The sequence below is a fragment of the Bos mutus genome, chromosome 27 (genome assembly GCF_027580195.1).
Source record: "Bos mutus isolate GX-2022 chromosome 27, NWIPB_WYAK_1.1, whole genome shotgun sequence".
Lineage (NCBI taxonomy): Eukaryota > Metazoa > Chordata > Mammalia > Artiodactyla > Bovidae > Bos > Bos mutus.
In genome coordinates, this window is record NC_091643.1 from 24,021,222 (window position 1) to 24,039,613 (window position 18,392).

The following is an 18,392-nucleotide window of genomic DNA, read 5'->3' on the forward strand; positions in this document are numbered from 1 at the left end:
AAAGAGATCCAACCAGTCCATCCTAAAGGAGATCAGTCCTGGGTGTTCATTGGAAGGATTGATGTTGAAGCTGAAACTCCAATACTTTGGCCACTTGATGTGACGATCAGACTCATTTGAAAAGATCGTGATGCTGGGAAAGATTGAGGGCAGGAGGAGAAGGGGATGGCAGAGGATGAGATGGTTGGATGGCATCACTGAGTCGATGAACATGGGTTTGGGTAGACTCTAGGAGTTGGTGATGGATAGGGAGGCCTGGCATGCTGTGATTCATGGGGTCGCAAAGAGTTGGACATGACTGAGCAATTGAACTGAACCAAAAATCACTGCTGATGGTGACTCCAACCATGAAATTGAATGATGCTTGCTCCTTGGAAGGAAAGCTCTGACTTACCTAGACAGCATATTAAAAATCAGAGACATTACTTTGCCGATAATGGTCCATCTAGTCAGAGCTGTCATTTTTCCAGTAGTCATGTATGGATGTGAGAGTTGGACCATAAGGAAAGTTGAGTGCTGATGAATTGATGCTTTTGAACTGTGGTGTTGGAGAGACTCTTGAGAGTCCTTTGTACCGCAAGGCGATCCAGCCAGCCATCCTGAAGGAAATCAGTCATGAATATCCTTTGAAGGACTGATGCTGAAGCTGAAACTCCAATACTTTGGCCACCTGATGCGAAGAAACTGACTCATTGGAAAAGATCCTTATGCTGGGAAGGATTGAAGGCAGTTGGAGAAGGGGATGATGGAGGATGAGGTGGTTGGATTGCATTGTCGACTGGCTGGACATGAGTTTGAGAAAAGTTCCAGAGGTTGGTGATGTACAGGGAAGCCTGGTTGCTGTATTCCGTGGGGTTGCAAAGATTCAGACAGGACAGAGCAACTGGTCTGATACTGTTACTGAACTCTGTTGTTCTTTCATCTGGGACATAACTCTGTTTCTTTCCATTTTGGGTATCTTTCTGTGATTGTGGTATTAATTTTGGAGGCTGATGGGATTGTAGTTCTTATTTTTTCTGACTGCCTTCTGGTAGTTGAAGATAAGAGGCTTGTGGAAGCTTCCTGATGGGAGCTCCCTCTCTGTTTGTTGTTTGGCTTGAGGCAACCTAGTCCTAAAGTCTGTAGGCTTCTATAGTAGGGCTGTAGGTGACATCCAAGAGGATGTAAGCCAGGATGCATCTCCCAGGATGGCTGCTACTAGTGCCCCTCACTCTGTGGCAGACCACTGTCAACCCGCGCTTTTGTAGGAGACCCTCAAACACTCACAGGTAGTTCTGCCTCAGTCTCCTGTGGGGTCGCTGCTCCTTTCCCCTGGGTCCTGGTGTGCACAGGATTTTGTTTGTGTCCTCCAAGATTCTCTGCTCCTTCCCATCCTATGGAAGCTTTGTAATCAATCCTGCTCACCTTCAAAGTCAGATTCCATAGGATTCCCAGTCCCTTGGCCGTATTCCCAGGCTGTGGAGCCTGATCTTGGGGCCTAGAACCTTCACAACAGTGTAAAAACTTCTTTGTTATTCTCCAGTTTGTGAGTTGCTCACTCGGTGGGTATCGAATTCGATTTTATTATAATTGTGCCCCTCGTACTGTTTGGTTGTGGCTTCTCCTTTGTTCTTGGATGTGGGGTGTCTTTCTTTTGTGGGGGAGGTTCCACTGTCTTCCTGTCGATGATTGTTCAATGGCTACTTTGTGATAATTCTTGATAGTATACCTTTTATATGAAATAACCAAACCAGATCGTCTGTTCTATCCAACAACTTGCTGCTGCTATTTGGAAGTAATTTGGTAGACCATATTTTCTGGTACGTTAATGAAAAAGATACTGGAAAGCTTTAAAGCACATTGAAAATTTTGCTTCCCTCTCAACTCACTTTCTTTGGATTCTGATAAGTTTTTCTTGCTTTTAATAATTTCACTATCACAGATTTTACTGATTAGCTTGTGTGACTCAAGAATAATCCTGCTGAAAAACCCATCTAAGTTTGCAATTTATGAATAAAGTTTTTATTTTTTCATATTCTTTTAGTAAAGGTTTTCTTCAGTTGTAGCACATAGTATATTGCTATTAATAGAGAAGACTTATATACAACCACTCGTAGAGCAGTGCAGATAACTTTATGATATAATGTATTATAATAGGATATCTGCTATACTCAGTAGTACTGGTAATGGTGATCCTGCCTGGATCCTGCTCTCAAGGGAGTAAGGCCAGATGGTTGTTTATAGTCTCTTCTTTGCTCATACATTTCTTACCTTTGTATCTGGTACCTATTTTAAAAGGGGATATTTATTTATACAAGAATAGATGTCCAACAGAAGGATATGGAGTTCAGGAAAGAAGGTATCAGAAATGAAGGCAATGGTGGAATTGATATCAGATGCTCATCTAGGCCGTATCATGATTGTTCCTTATTAAAATGACTTCATATTTTGATCCCTCAAGTGAAAACATCATAATCCCTATTTTAATGATGTTGGCTCCTGACAGGAGAGTATTGTAGTTAATCAATTTTACAGTGAAAAACAGTCACAAAGACAACCCACGTGAATTTAAGGACGCATTCTCCAAAAACCCAAAAAGGCTGTTTTTACTTTGCAGTAAGAAATAAACAATGCCAAAAAAGACAGCTTTCCACTGTTTACATGACTTTGTGGTTTATCTGTAGATAGTCATTTAGTTGTAGTGTGAACTTTACCTTCTTTCTACTTAATGTTATAACATTTTTTCACTAGAGACCACATATGTAATTATTCTAGTCCCTAGTATTTTATTGTTTAAATATGCTCTTTATTTCCTGCCTTTTTAACTTTTTTTGATGTTAATCACCTGTGTTCAGATTTTTCCTTCAGAATTATATTTAAGGGACATTAAAGTAGATATGATTAACTACTAGTAGATAGATTGTTATCAGTGTGATGTGTTTTATATCAGTGGTTTTGTGTGGGCCTTAACTTTTGCAGGATGGGGAATATTTCTGGGATACCTGAGTGTATATAATTCCATACATTCACAAATATAGTGTTGTTACTATTAATACTACTACTATCAATTTAAAAATATTTCAAAACACCTAGTGATAGTTTCTGCTGTTTTCTCTGATAAAATTAAGGTGTAATGGCATTTAACATTAAGTATCTTAAAATTTATTACTGCCTTGGGATAGTTAATTTTCTCATGGGACAAAATATTTTGATATTTTTCATTGTAGAATTTATATTCATCTGTTAATGTAAATGCACTTTTTATTTTTGTGAATTAGGATATCCTAAAATAATTAAAATTGATATTAAATTCTTGAACTGTTAATTGTAAATTTTACCACAGTAATTAAGTTCTTATGATTTTGTCAATTATCAGTTCAGTTCAGTTGCCCAGTCATGTGCAACTCTTTGCGACCCCATGGACTGCAGCATGTCAGGCTTCCCCGTCCCATCACTTGCTCCCAGAGCTTGCTCATCAGACTCATGTCCGTTGAGTCAGTGATGCCATCCAACCATCTCATCCTCTGTCATCCCCTTTTCCTCCTGCCTTCAATCTTTCCCAGCATCAGGGTATTTATTTATTTATTTTTATTTTATTTTTAAACTTTACATAATTGTATTAGTTTTGCCAAATATCAAAATGAATCCGCCACAGGTATACATGTGTTCCCCATCCTGAACCCTCCTCCCTCCTCCCTCCCCATACCATCCCTCTGGGTCGTGCCAGTGCACCAGCCCCAAGCATCCAGTATCGTGCATCGAACCTGGACTGGCAACTCATTTCTTACATGATATTTTACATGTTTCAATGTCATTCTCCCAAATCTTCCCACCCTCTCCCTCTCCCACAGAGTCCATAAGACTGTTCTATACATCAGTGTCTCTTTTGCTGTCTCGTACACTGGGTTATTGTTACCATCACACTGAGGAAACCAGAAGGGAAAGAGACACGTGTACCCCAATGTTCATTGCAGCACTGTTTATAATAGCCAGGACATGGAAGCAACCTAGATGTCCATCAGCAGATGAATGGATAAGAAAGCTGTGGTACATATACACAATGGAGTATTACTCAGCCATTAAAAAGAATACATTTGAATCAGTTCTAATGAGGTGGATGAAACTGGAGCCTATTATACAGAGTGAAGTAAGCCAGAAGGAAAAACATAAATACAGTATACTAACGCATATGTAGGGTATTTATTTTTCAGTGAGTCAATTCTTCTCATCAGGTGGCCAAAGTTTTGGAGTTTTAGTTTCATAATCAGTCCTTCCTTTGAATATTCAGGACTGATTTCCTTTAGGATTGACTGGTTTGATCTCCTTGCAGTCCAAGGACTCTCAAGAGCCTTCTCCAGCACTACAATTCAAAAGCATCAGTTTCTTCGCGCTCAGCTTTCTTTATGGTCCAACTCTCACATCCATACATGACTACTGGAAAAACCATAGCCTTAACTAGACAGACCTTTTTCAGCAAAGTAATGTCTCTGCTTTTTAATATGCTGTCTAGGTAAGTCATAGCTTTTCTTCCAAGGAGCAAGCGTCTTTCAATTTCATGGTTACAGTCACCATCTGCAGTGATTTTGGAGCCCCCCCAAAATAAAGTATGTCACTGTTTCCATTGTTTCCCCATCTATCTGCCATGAAGTGATGGGACCAGATGCCATGATCTTAGTTTTCTGAATGTTGAGTTTTAAGCCAGTGTTTTCACTCTCCTCCTTCACTTTCATCAAGAGGCTCTTTAGTTCCTCTTTGCTTTCTGCCATAAGGGTGGTATTTGCATATCTAATATTATTGATATTTCTCCCAGCAATCTTACTTCCAGCTTGTGCTTTATCCAGCCCTGCATTTTACATTGATGTACTCTGCATATAAGTTAAATAAACAGGGTGACAATTTACAACCTTGATGTACTCCTTTCCCAATTTGGAACCAGTTCATTGTTCCATGTCCTGTTCTAAATGTTGCTTCTTGATCTGCATACAGATTTCTCAAGAGGCAGGTATCGTAAGCTGGTATTCCCACCTCTTTAAGAATTTTTCACAGTTTGTTGTGAGCCACACAGTAAAAGGCTTGGGGTAGTCAGTGAAGCAAAAGTAGATATTTTTCTGGAATTCTCTTGCATTTTTTATGATCCAGTGGATGGGTGTTGGCTATTTGATCTCTGGTTCCTGTGCCTTTTCTAAATCCAGGTGGAACATCTGGAAGTTCATGGTTCATGTACTGTTGAAGCCTGGCTTGGAGAATTTTGAGCATTACTTTGCTAGCATGTGAGATGAGTACAGTTCTGTTGTAGTTTCAACATTCTTTGACATTGCCTTTCTTTGGGATTGTAGTGAAAACTGATCTTTTCCAGTCCTGTGGCCACTGCTGAGTTTTCCAAAGTTGCTGGCTTATTGAGTGCAGTACTTTCACAGCATCATCTTTTAGGATTTGAAATAGCTTGACTGGAATTCCATCACTCCACTAGCTTTGTCAATTATATATACTGTAAATATGCAAGTTCAGCAGGCAGGTTGCTTCTTTTATAGTGCTCTTTCTACTTTTGAAGTAGCGAGCAAATAGAGCAAAGAATCTATGATTAAACTGAATTTTAGAAACCCTTGTTTTAGAAATTGCATTTTTAAATAGGCATAATTTTATATCATAGGCATAAATTTATATCAGTTGATAAATTAGTTAATAAATGATCAGTTCCTAGATTACCTCTTTAAAATTTTACAGATTATCCTCTCGGTAGATGAACAGTGTGTATAGAGCAAGCATCAGGACCAGTCAGAAGCTTGCCATGCTCAGGAGGCTTCGAGTGATACAAAACCATGAAACAGTGTATCTTTTCCCAGGCAAATTTTCTGGGAAGAGTTCAGGTTAAAGCTATTGCTTAAAAGACTGTTACTGAAATATATATATATATATATATATATATATATATATATATTTTAAATTATTTATTTTTAAACTTTACATAATTGTAGTAGTTTTGCCAAATATCAAAATGAATCCGCCACAGGTATACATTTTTACTGATTAAGAAAAGTTTACTTAACTCAGTGTTAATTCACTTGAACCATTGTTTGAAGTTTTCTCCGTGCTAAAAAATTAAAAGGCAGGAACATTTGAAAAATTTTTTTCCTAAATAACTATTTATACATTTCTCATTCAGATCTGAATTTAATTAGATATTATTTTTGACATGTTGGACTTAACAACTTATGTAGACTCTCTCCCCCATGTAAGCGTGTAGCTGCTGTGGTATTGGCCATAGGTAGCCAATTCCCTTTTCTGTATTTACCCAGGTTCTCTTTAGGCTCTATGCTGAGATGCAATTGTTCTGGGGTTCTCCAGTATTTATTTATTTAATTCTAAAGCATTTGATATCAAATACATAAGAGAACTCTCAGTATTGATAGCTTACGGTAAATGATGTTGGATTCTTGATCTTTGAAGAAGAAGATTTAGCTTCGGGACCAGGGACCAGTCTTGATCACTCAAGAGCTTTTGTGTAGCAAAGGTTTATTAAAAGTATGAAAAGGGTTAGAGAAAGCTTCTGACACATCAGAAGGGGGATGGAGAGTGCCTGCCTTGCTAATGTTAGCAGTGGAATTATATACTTTTTTAATTAGTTATTACCGTAAATCAAAAGGATGTCTCAAAGTTGTAAAAATTTTACCAGACCCATTCCCACAATTTACATTTTAAGGTAACAGGATTAGAACTTAACAATAGAAAGTTTAGTTGCTCAGTCATGTCCTACTCTAGTGACCCTATAGACTGTAGCCTGCCAGGCTTCTCTGCTCGTGGGATTCTCCAGGCAAGAATACCAGAGTGGGTTGCCATTTCCTTTTCGAGGGGTATCTTCCCAACCTAGGGATTGAACCCAGGTCTCCTGTATTGCAGTCACACTGTTTACTGACTGAGCTACAGGGGAAGGCCACCCTCGTAATGTACATTTTAAGATAACAGGATTCAGTTCAGTTCAGTTCAGTTGCTCAGTCGTGTCTGACTCTGCGACCCCATGAATCGCAGCACGCCAGGCCTCCCTGTCCATCACCAACTCCCGGAGTTCACTCAGACTCACGTCCATCGAGTCGGTGATGCCATCCAGCCATCTCACCCTCTGTCGTCCCCTTCTCCTCTTGCCCCCAATCCCTCCCAGCGTCAGAGTCTTTTCCAATGAGTCAGCTCTTCGCATGAGGTGGCCAAAGTACTGGAGTTTTAGCTTTCGCATCATTCCTTCCAAAGATATCCCAGGGCTGATCTTTTTTGAATCTTTGCACTTTTTATGGCATGTGTACTGTGTGCATTTTCTATTTTTGATAAATCTGTCTGTCCTCTTGATTGTTTAGCTCATTGTGGTCTTCTGAGGGCCCTTAAGACTGCCGGTGATCTTTAGTGACTAGATGTAATATACACGGGGTGGTATAAAGTGTGAAAGTTTGGCTTCTGGGAATATCCATTGCCGCTTACATTTTATTCAAATCTGAGAGGAATGCTGTAATATTAAGAAAATCGAATAAAATAAGTTGGGGATCAATTAATTGTAGAAATTGAAACTGATTTTGTCCCAAATGCTAAAATATGCATCTGGCTGCTTTTATTTGCTCCATCATTTGGCTTTGATTGAACCTTTTGGATATTCAAGTTGTGAAAAGGAAAACTCTCTTTTCTTGTTAGAAAAGAGGAAATGTGTAAATATTTTATATTCTAAAAAAAAAAAACAAAAAAAACACAGGACAGAGAGGTGATGAAGTTTCTTTGTGTCACCGAGAGATACCTTCAGCATGTACTTCTTATTCTCATTCCAAATTTATGTCCTGTGAATTATTATAAGCAGGTTATATCGTGGCTATTTGGAAGACAGTGGGTGCCTAAACGAATGCTGTATGGTTGTAAATACTGTGTAGGTGACTGGGGCAAAGACATGTGAACAGCCATCTTTCTGGCAGATGTATGTTTTTTAAGACATGAGGCCACATACGTATCTTTAGTTTGGTGCATCTGGTCATCATTAAAATTTACCTAGGGAGAAAATGCTAAAAAAAGAAAAAAGTATGAATGTAAAAGTAGTAAATTATTGAGATTTTATTTTTCCTGTTTGAGCTTCACTTTGGAATGAAAAATTTCATTGAACAGTGTTTAAATGAAAGGTACCATTTCTTTGTATTTTGTTATGAATTGGTTAAAAAATAAAACATGAATTGAGGAAAAGTTACATAATGTCATATGTTGGGGACTGGCACATATAAATTATGCCAGTTTGGGCACCTATTGTTAATATGACTGAGTGTCTTAATTTTGTTAATATGTGGGACCTGCCAGCCCATCGTTTTACAGGGTAACAGGTAAGGACAGGGTTTTTTCCTTGAAGAGTCTAAGTTTTAGAGTTCTTTTTCCTTTGGAAATGGTAGATGTATGGCACTTATGTCTATTTCCCAGCTTTTGCTAGCAGCAGACAAAACCCAACTGGTCACATACTCTTTACTGATAGTATCAGTCTGGATTTCAAAAGTTTGCATTGTACTGACTTTAAATTAGCCACTACCAATCACTTAGTGCTCATGGAAGTAAGATCTTTTGTGCCGTCTTTTCCTGACTTGGCACTGAGCCATTTATTTAACAGCAAAGCCACAACCAGAGTACATCAATATAAGTATATTTTTTTAACGCTAGAGCTTATTTGCTATAAAGCCTAAAGAGTAGATTCTGTTGTGCTTATCTTTCATTCTCTGTAAATTAAGCATAGTGCTTGTCATATAATTGGTAATCCACAGTGCATGTTTATAGACTTTAGCACAATGTTTGCTATGTAGTGAGTACTCAGAAAACATTTGGTAACTCTGTGCTGTGCTGTACGCACTCAGTCGTGACTTTGCAACCCTATATGGACTGTAGCCCCCCAGGCTCCTCTGTCCATGGAAGTTCCCAGGCAAGAATACCGGAGTGGGTTGCCATTTCCTTCTCCAGGGGATCTTCCCAACCCAGGGATCAAACCCATGTCTCTTGCATCTGCTACATTGACAGGTGGATTCTTTACCAATGTGCCACTTGAAGATATTAATAAGATAAAAAAAAATTCCCATGGTAGGTATTCCTTCAGCAACCAAATCAGTATTGCTGATAGAAATTAACCCGAGGAGAAGGGGACACAATTTGAGTGCCAGTACTTTGAAGGATGCTGTGCTAGGAGTTTTCCATACAGTAACTCATAATTTTATCGATATCATTGTGATATTATTTTATAGATGGAGAAACTGAGATTCAGAGAAACAATTTGGTCAAGTCACATTGCATGTAAACACAGAATCATCATTTAAACTTGAGCCATCAAATTCTTTTTCTGTTTTTAAAATGAACATATGGTGCCTTCTCAATTTTTAAAGGTTGTGCTGTAGTCCATGTTAGGGATGTTTTTATGCTCCCTTCACCACACAGAATTCCCTTGGGCCTGATTTTGCTTTGGGTTTCATCCTCCAGTGGGAATATGGAGTTAAGATTCATGAGCATCAGAGACCCAAAGGGACATACAATCAGAGATGGTGGTGAAGTCTTCAGAGTAGTCCTGGAGAAAAGAAACTATATCATGAAGAAAAAGAGCTAACAAAGAGAGTACAAGTGTCCCTAAAAAGGGAGATGCTTTGAAGGAACCGATGTACCTAACCTTCTCCTTCAGTAAGGTCATAGTCCTGTCCTAGAGAAATGTAATGGTAGATTAATTTCTGTGATCTTTCTCAGATTTTAAAAGCTTGAATTCACGTTACTCAGACTTCTTTTCCTTACTGAATATTTCTGCTCTGTCACCCTGCAACATTTTCCTCTGGGAATTAGCTTAGCCTTCTTTATAACACATGGTCTTGAAAGTTTCAGTCAACCATGGTGCCCCAGAAGCCTACCTTTCTAAACCATTTCTTTTTCCGTGCAGAGTTTACTAGATGAAGATGCGAAGAGGCCTCTCTTTCTTTGGTAGTAGTGTTATCCCCTCTTCAGTTCATAGACTCTCCTACTTAGCAATTTTGTTTTGAATTCAATATGTGCTTTTTGAATATTAGGCTTCTGGTTGCATGGGCTTTTCTGTAATCTCTAAAACCTTTAAGATTCTGCCGTGTGTGTAAAGGTTTTTTAAAAATTGTTTTTGGAGTGTGGTTGATTTACGATGTTGTGTTAGTTTCTGCTGTACAGCAGAGTGAGTCAGCTATATTAATACATATCCATATATCCACTCTTTTTTAGATTATATTCCCATATAGGTCATTACAGAGTATAGAGTAGAGTTCCCTGTCCTGTACAGGAGGCCTTATTAGTTATCTCTTTTATATATAGTAGTGTGTTTATGTCAATCCCAGTCTTGCAATTTATCCTCCTGTTTTCCCCTGTGGTACAGCATAAGTTTGTTTTCTATACCTGTGTCTCTGTTTCTGTTTTGTGAGTTCATTTGTATCTTTTTTTTTTAAGATTCCACATGTAAGTGATATCATATGATAGTTGCCTTTCTCTGTCTGACTTATTCAGTATGACATCTGTGTCACTGCAAATGGCATTATTTCAGTGGTGGGAGACCTGAGTTCGATCCCTGGTTTGGAGAGGGCATGGCAACCCACTCCAGTATTCTTGCCTGGAGAATTCCCATGGACAGAGGAGCCTAGTGGGTACAGTTCACGGGGTTGCAAAGAGTCAGACACGACTGAGAGACTAAGCACGCACGCACACGCACACACATGTATCACATCCTCTTTATCCTTTCCTCTGTCCACAGACATTGAGATTGTTTCCATGTTTTGGCTATTATAGTGCTGCAGTGAACATTGATTGGGCCTACATGTATCTTTATTTTTTTTTTTTTTTAATTTTTTGAGTCTCTCCTTGAATTTGTTAGAGTATTGCTTCTGTTTTTATGTTTTGGTTTTTTGACCACAAAGCATGTGGGATCTCTGATCAGGAGTGGAGTCTGTGCCCCCCATGCACTGAAAGGTGGAGTCGTAACCGCTGGACTGCCAGGGAAGTCCCTGCAAGTATCTTTCTGAATTGTGGTTTTCTTTGGATATGTGCCCAGAAGTGGGATTGCTGGATCATGTGGTAGCTCTGTTCTTACTTTTTAAAGGAATTTACATACTGTTCATACTGACTGCGCCGGTTTACATTCCCACCGACAGTGTAGGAGGATTCCTTTTTCTCCACACCCTCTCCAGCATTTATTCTTTGTAGAGTTTTTTGATGATGGCTGTTCTGATGGGTGTGAGTTGATACCTCAATGTAGTTTTGCGTTTCTCTAATGATCACTGACATTGAGCATCTTTTCATGCATCTCTTGGCCATCGGTATGTCCTCTTTGGAGAAATGTCTGTGTAGATCTCCACCCATTTTCTGATTGGGTCTTTTTATATATATATATATATATTATTGAGCTACATGAGCTATTTCTATATGTACAGAAGTTTAGAGTATGTACTTTGGATTAAGACTCGGAGTCCCAGTTCTCCCATTTTCTAGCTGTATAATCTCGTAGAGGTTACTTAAGTCTCAGTGCCTCAGTTTACTTGTCTCTGAACTTGAAACAACAGGGATAACCCCCGTAGGACTGTTATGAGGATTGATGAGTTTATTACCTAATGAAAGCATTTTGTACAGTGCCTAGTCCATAGTAAGCACCCAGTAAGTGTTCGCTGGTTTTGTTAATACTACAGATTTTTAAGGTGCACGTCTTCTGTGTTTTACAGTCTTAACTTTTGTTTTGTTTCCAGACTTAATTTGTTAATGTAGTTGAATATCTTCACATGATAAAAATTATTTCTCCATGTATACAAATTATTGACTTATCTTTTTTTATTGACTTGTCTTAAAAAAAAAAAAACAAATAACTCTCTATCACTTACCATGCTAATGTGTTTTATCTCAAACAATAATAGGTCAGCATTACCTTTTCCTCTAATAATGGGGGATTTGAAGCTTGTCATATGAATAAAACTGAGCACTCACTAGAGGTGTTGTTGTTGGTTTAAGGTAACTGGCGTATTTTTTAGAGTCGGTTGCAAGTAGAACCTTTCAGGGGAGAGCAGTGGTGAGAGCTGCAGTTCTTTATCAGTTTCTCATTTGTGGAGTAAGTGTATTACGTGTCTGCTGCCTGATTGCTATGTGGGTTTAATAAGGTGGCATATGTGATGTCCACAGTATGGTGCTTAGCATATATGAAGCACTTAATATTCTGAGACAGTAATTAGAGAAAGATAGATTTTATTTTTAAAATTTCTCATTTTTTGTTATTTAATATTTAATCTGAATATATACAGTTCTCTGGTAATAGCCAGAATTAAAACTGTGATTCTCACTTGTGTGTTGTTTTAATGTATTTCAGAAGGGGTGGGAAATTTGACAGGAGAGGCATTATAGATTATATATAGGATGATAGTGATCACCCTTCATTATTTCACAATAGTAAAAACAATACTTCTACTAATATCACCTTATGTTTTACAGTAGTTTATAATTTACAATGATTTTTTGTCTATCATCTCTCAGTAAATCATCTTGGTAATTATTGGAATGCTGTGTGCGTGCTAAGTCGCTTCAGTCATGTCTGTTTCTTTATGACCCCATGGACTGTGGCCTGCCAGGCTCCTCTGTCCATGGGACTCTCCAGGCAAGAGTACTGGAGTGGGTTTTCATGTCCTCCTCCAGGGGATCTTCCCCACCTAGGGATCAAACCTGGGTCTCTTGGGTTTCCTGCATTGGCAGGCAGGTTCTTTACCACTGGCACCACCTGGGAAGCTCATTTATTGGAAGGTCAGATGTTAACAGATAAGTCCCTAGGTTCTGAGAGGAGAAGTGTCTTGTCCAAGTTTTCCTATTGAGGGACCAGAACATCCCTTTTCTCTGCATACAGTACTCTTGGACTGTGGCTTGGTGGGCTCAGGTATGACTCTTGATAATCATGTTGTTTAGTCAGTATGTTGTGCCTGTTCTTTTGCAACCCCATGGACGGTAGCCCACCAGGTTCCTCTCTCCATGGGATTTCCCAGGCAAGAATACTGGAGTGGTTGCCATTTCCTTCTCCAGGGAATCTTCTCGGACCAGAGATTGAACCCACGTCTCTTGCGTTGACAGGCAGATCCTGTACAGCTGAGTCAGAAGGCATCTAGCTGTCACTGTTGTTGTTGTTCAGTCGCCAAGTCACGTCTGACTCTTTGCAACCCCATGGACTGCAGCACGCCAGACCTCCCTGTGCCTCTCCATTTCTCGGAGTTTGCCCAAGTTCATGTCCATTGAATTGGTGATACCATCCGACCATCTCATCCTCTGTTGCCCTCTTCTGCTGCCTTCAGTCTTCCCAGAATCATGGTCTTTTCCAGTGAGTTGGCTCTTCACATCAGGTAGCCAAAGTACTGGAGCTTCAGCCTCAGCACCAGTCCTTCCAATTCAGAGTTGATTTCTTGTAGGATTGATTGGTTTGATCTCCTTGCTGTCCAAGGGACTCTGAAGTGTCTTCTCCAGCACTGCAGTTGAAAAGCATCAATTCTTTGGTGCTCAGCCTTCTTTATGGTCCAGCTCTCACATCCACGCATGACTACTGGAAAGACCATAGCCTTGACTGTATAGGCCTTTGTCGGCATAGTGATGTCTTTGCTTGTTAATAGTCTGTCTAGGTTGCATAGCTTTCCTTCCAGGAAGCAATCGTCTTCTAATTTCATGGCTGCAGTTTCTGTCGGCAGTGATGGGAAGTCCCCTAGGTATCATACATCTCATCCATTAAGATTGTATCTCTCCCTAAGTCCTTAGTCTTTCTTAAATGGCATAATTGAAGCCTTTCTTCCCTGCCCATTCATGCTTTCTTGGTTTTCCAAGGCTAACAGATTTCTTGTAGGAATACAACCCCATGCTTTTTTTTTTTACTTCCCAGACTTTTTCAGGTAAAATGGGCAATGTAAAGATTAAGAGCATACTATACAGAGGCTAGAGAGCTACTTCACTCCCACCCACATCCTGGAAGAGAAGCTTCCTGGTTCCCCAGCTCCATGGAACTGCCTCACCTCACCATGCCTCCCACCATTGCGGTGCCTGCTGCACTCAGCCACTGTCCTGACTTCTAGCACAGTAGGGTTTTTCCCCTTTTTGACCTTACTATAAATATTAACAGAATCACGCAGCAGTGCTGTTTTGTACATTGTCTTTCACTCAGCCTTATCTTCACGAGCTCCCTCCATACTGCTGCATGTTAAAGCTTAGCGGGGATTTGACTCTACTTGGGTTGAGGCATCTCATTCATTCCGCCCTTCATAGTGAGGGAGGCAGAATAAGGGCAGCGTTTCTTCTGTGGTATTCGGCTAGACTAGAGCAGTTACTTCTTGGCTTTCGGTTGTCCCTCTTTGTCCCTTGGGTAAAGAGAGCGGGCTTCTCTTGGGGCTTTTTGTGTGTGTTTGTGTCCATTGGTGGTGTTGGACTGCCAACGCCTCTAGCTACCAGTCTGGGATGGATGAGGCTGAAACAAAACTTAGGGCACTCACTGCTTTGGCACTCTGCATTTTGGGATTCCCCTGCCATCCTTCCTCTTCTTTCTACTTCTCAGAGCCTTCTTAGGGTTGTATTTTTATACAGTGACCAGAGTTTTTAGCTGTGTTTAGTGGAGGATTAGGGAAAAGCACCCTGGCATCCCAGGTGGCACTGGTGATAAAGAACCCACCTGCCAGTGCAGGAGCCATAAGAGATGTGGGCTTGATCTCTGGGTCAGGAAGATCCCCTGGAGAAGGAAATGGCAACTCACTCCAGTATTCTTGCCTGGAGAATCCCATGGACAGAGGAGACAGGCAAGCTATAGTCCACGGGGTTGCATAGAGTCAGACACAACTCGAGTGACTTCGCACTCACTAGGGAAAAGCACATCATTTCCTTTTTCTGGAAGTGAAAGTCTGTTTTATCTTGATGCCTTTTTAATAAACTTTTCCAGTCATTAGGAAGAATAAATGAAGTATTTTATGCATACGTGGTCAGCTAACAATGTATGTGTTCACCAAAACAAATTTTTGGTAACATATAGCCCCATGTAATTTTTTTTTAATATATAAAGTACAAACCGAAGGATTTGAACCCTGTGTAAATTTAAATCCTTATGTTTACTGCAGAATCTTTTAGCCGAGAAAGTAGAACAGCTGATGGAATGGAGTTCCAGGCGCTCAGTCTTCCGAATGAATGGTGACAAATTCCGAAAATTTATAAAGGCACCACCTCGAAACTATTCTATGATTGTTATGTTCACTGCTCTTCAACCCCAGCGCCAGTGTTCTGTGTGCAGGTAATGTATGTATTTAAAAAATTAACTGTTATTGTATTATTATGTACTTATTATAGTTAAGATAAACATGTATAATAGAATTAAGCATTTGTTCAGATTCTCTGGCGGTACAGTGGTTAACATTTCCTGCTTCCAATGTGGGTTCTACCCCTGGTTGAAGAATTAAGATCCCACATGCTGCAGGGGGGCATTAAAAAAAAAAAAAAAAAAGAAAGAAACATTTGTTCAATGTTGTAGTCAACTGTAATTCAGTGCATTTAAATGTAGGCTCAAACTTAGTGTTTTCTGGGAAGTGATTTTGAAAGGCTAATATTTTTATATTGTGTAGACCAATCCACAAGTAATCATAAAACAAATTTTTGGCTTTATGTCCTGTGTAAAGTTATGTATGTTATGGAATTCAGTTTGAATATTGCCTTGTAGGTCACCAACTTATATCTCAGGAGCAGTGAAGTAGCCCCATTAAATACACTCTACTTAAATTGTTTAATAGAAAGATTTTAATGGACTTAAGGGAGTCCATTTACCTTTTAGTACCTCTAGTGTTGAGAATTTTGTTCCTGTGATGTAGAAGTAAACAATTTGAAATGAATGAAATATTTTTCAGTGGAAACACACCAATGAAAGTTTTGGAGGAGTATAAGTATAATATATGTGCAGCAATGCGTATTTTAAATTAGATCTTAATTTTGAGATAATTGTAGTCTTCCTACAGTTCTAAGACACAATACAGAGAAATCCTGTGTAGCTTTCCCCCAGTGACCTCCAGTGTTAACAGCCTGTGAAGCTATAGCGCAGTTTCATACGCAGGATATTGGTATTGATACAGTCAAGATGCAGAGCAGTTCTTCACAATAAGTATCTCTTCTGGTGTCCTTTCTTCTGGTGCCACACCCACCCCATCTCCCCACCTCCTGAATTTATTCTCCATTTCTATAATTACATCATTTCAAGACTGTTATATAAATGGAAGCATACAACACATGACCTTTTGGATTTGGCTTTATGTTTTTTTACTTTTAACTCCTTCAAAATCTATCCAAGTTGTTGCATTTATCAGTACTTCATTGTTTTTATTACTGAGTAGTATCCTGTGGTGGGCTTCCCTGGTGGCTCAGTGGTAAAGAATTTGTCTGCCAGTGTGGAGACACAGGTTTGACCCCTGGGTTAGGGAGATCCCCTGGAGAAGCATGTGGCAGCTCACTCCAGTATTCTTGCCTGGGAAACCCTGTGGACAGAGGAGCTTGGTGGGCTGCAGTCCATGGAGTCTCAAAAGAGTCGGACACGACTTAGCGACTAAACAACAATATCCTGTGGTATGGAAGTACTGCAGTTTGTTTAACCATCCATCTGCTAAAAGAATCCTGGGTTGTTTCCAGTTTTTGGCTATTAGAAATACAACCGTTATGAACACTCTTGTACAGGTTTGTGTGCACTGAAGTGTTCATCTCTCTGAGATAAATTGCCAGAGTGTGTGATGGCTGAGTTGCATGGTAGTTACATGCCAAAATGTTTTCCAGCGTGGCTGTATCATTTTACATTCTTACCAGCAGTATGTGAAGGGCCTAGTTTTTCCATATCCTTACCAGCATCAGTGTTGTTATAGTTTTATTTTAGTCATTCCGTGGGTATGTAGTTTTATTTTGTGGTTTTATTTTGCATCTCACTGATGTAATGGTGCTGAACATCTTCTCATGTACTTTTTTGTCATCTGTGTATCACCTCTTTACTGAAATATCTGTTCATGTCTTCTGTGCTCTGCTTAGTTGCTCAGTCATATCCAACTTTGTGGCCCCACGGACTATAGTCCTCCCGGCTCCTCTGTCCATGGGGATTCTCCAGGCAAGATGCAGTTCTTAAATATTTCCTCCTAGTCTATGGCTTGCCTTTACATCCTCATAACAAGATCTTTTGCAGATTTCAATTGAGTGAGTCCAGTTTTTCAGTTTATCTTTTACAGATCTTGTCTTGTCAAATTGAACTCTATGCCTAGCCACCAATTTTTTTTTCCTCTTACGTGTTTTTCTAAAAGTTTTATGTTTTACATTTTCATCTGATCCCCGGGAGAAAGCATTCAGTCTTTCATCACTTGTTATGTTATTAGCTGTTAGATTTTTACTAATCTTTATAATTGAGAGTGTTCTTTACTAGTTTATTGAGAGCTTTTGTCATAAATGGGTATTGAATTTTGCCTGATTTGGGGAGTTAATTGATGGGATTTTTCTTCTTTAGGTCGTTCATATGGTAGATTACATGGGCTTCCCTAGTGGCTCAGATGGTAAAAAATCTACCTGTAATGCAGGATACCTGGATTTGATCCCTGGGTTGGGAAGATGCCCTGTAGAAGGGAATGGGTACTCATTTCGGTATTCTTGCCTGGAGAATTACATGGACAGAGGAGCCTGGCAGGCTACACTCCATGGGGTTGCAAAGAGTTGTACACAACTGAGTGACTAACACTATGGTAGATTACATTGATTGATTTTCAGCTGTTGAATCAACTTTGCATTTTGGAATATATCCCACTTGATTATTATATTCTTTTTTAGTATTGCTGAATTGAATTTGCTGATACTTTGTTGAAGACTTTTATATTTTAAGTTATATCAGATATTGGTTTATATTTTTCATTACTTATACTGTCTTTGTCTAGTTTTGGTATCATGGTAATACTTCATAAACTTTATTGGGAAATGTTCCCTCATTTATTTTCTGGAAGTGATTTGGAAAATTAGTTTTAGAAATTGTGTTAATTCTTCTGTAAATGTTTGATTAAATTCTCCAGTAAAATTGTCTTAACCTGGAGTTCTTAAATTACATATTCCATTTCCTTAGTTGTTAAGGATAATTCAGTTTTTCTGTTTCTTCTTGGATGAATGTTTTTCTTTTCAAGAACAAACACTTTTTACGTGGTGACTCCACATTCAGACTTCACATTGTGTATTTATCTGTAGACTTTATTTAGATTTCTAAACCATTTTGAACTTTAGTGGAAAACAAAATCATTAGTAACATGAGCCAGTGGAAGAAAACTAATCAGTTTCTGTCAGACCGCTGCTGCTGCTAAGTCACTTCAGTCATGTCCGATTCTGTGCGACCCCATAGACTAGCTTGCAGAAAGGGAATTTCAGTGTTC

The 18,392-nt window shown here is 39.2% G+C and overlaps 1 protein-coding gene across 7 annotated transcripts in view; it reads left to right on the plus strand.

The window, feature by feature from the left end:
* TUSC3 (tumor suppressor candidate 3) overlaps positions 1-18,392 on the plus strand; it is a 197,907-nt gene that overhangs the window by 53,517 nt on the left and 125,998 nt on the right. For all 7 annotated transcript variants that reach the window (XR_011462856.1, XR_011462857.1, XM_070364139.1 and 4 more), the window contains exon 2: positions 15,087-15,256. Coding sequence is in view for 5 of the 7 variants with exons in the window: in XM_070364139.1 (XP_070220240.1) it covers positions 15,087-15,256 (170 nt within the window). In the remaining 2 variants the exon portion in view is untranslated. The remainder of the gene's footprint in view (positions 1-15,086; positions 15,257-18,392) is intronic.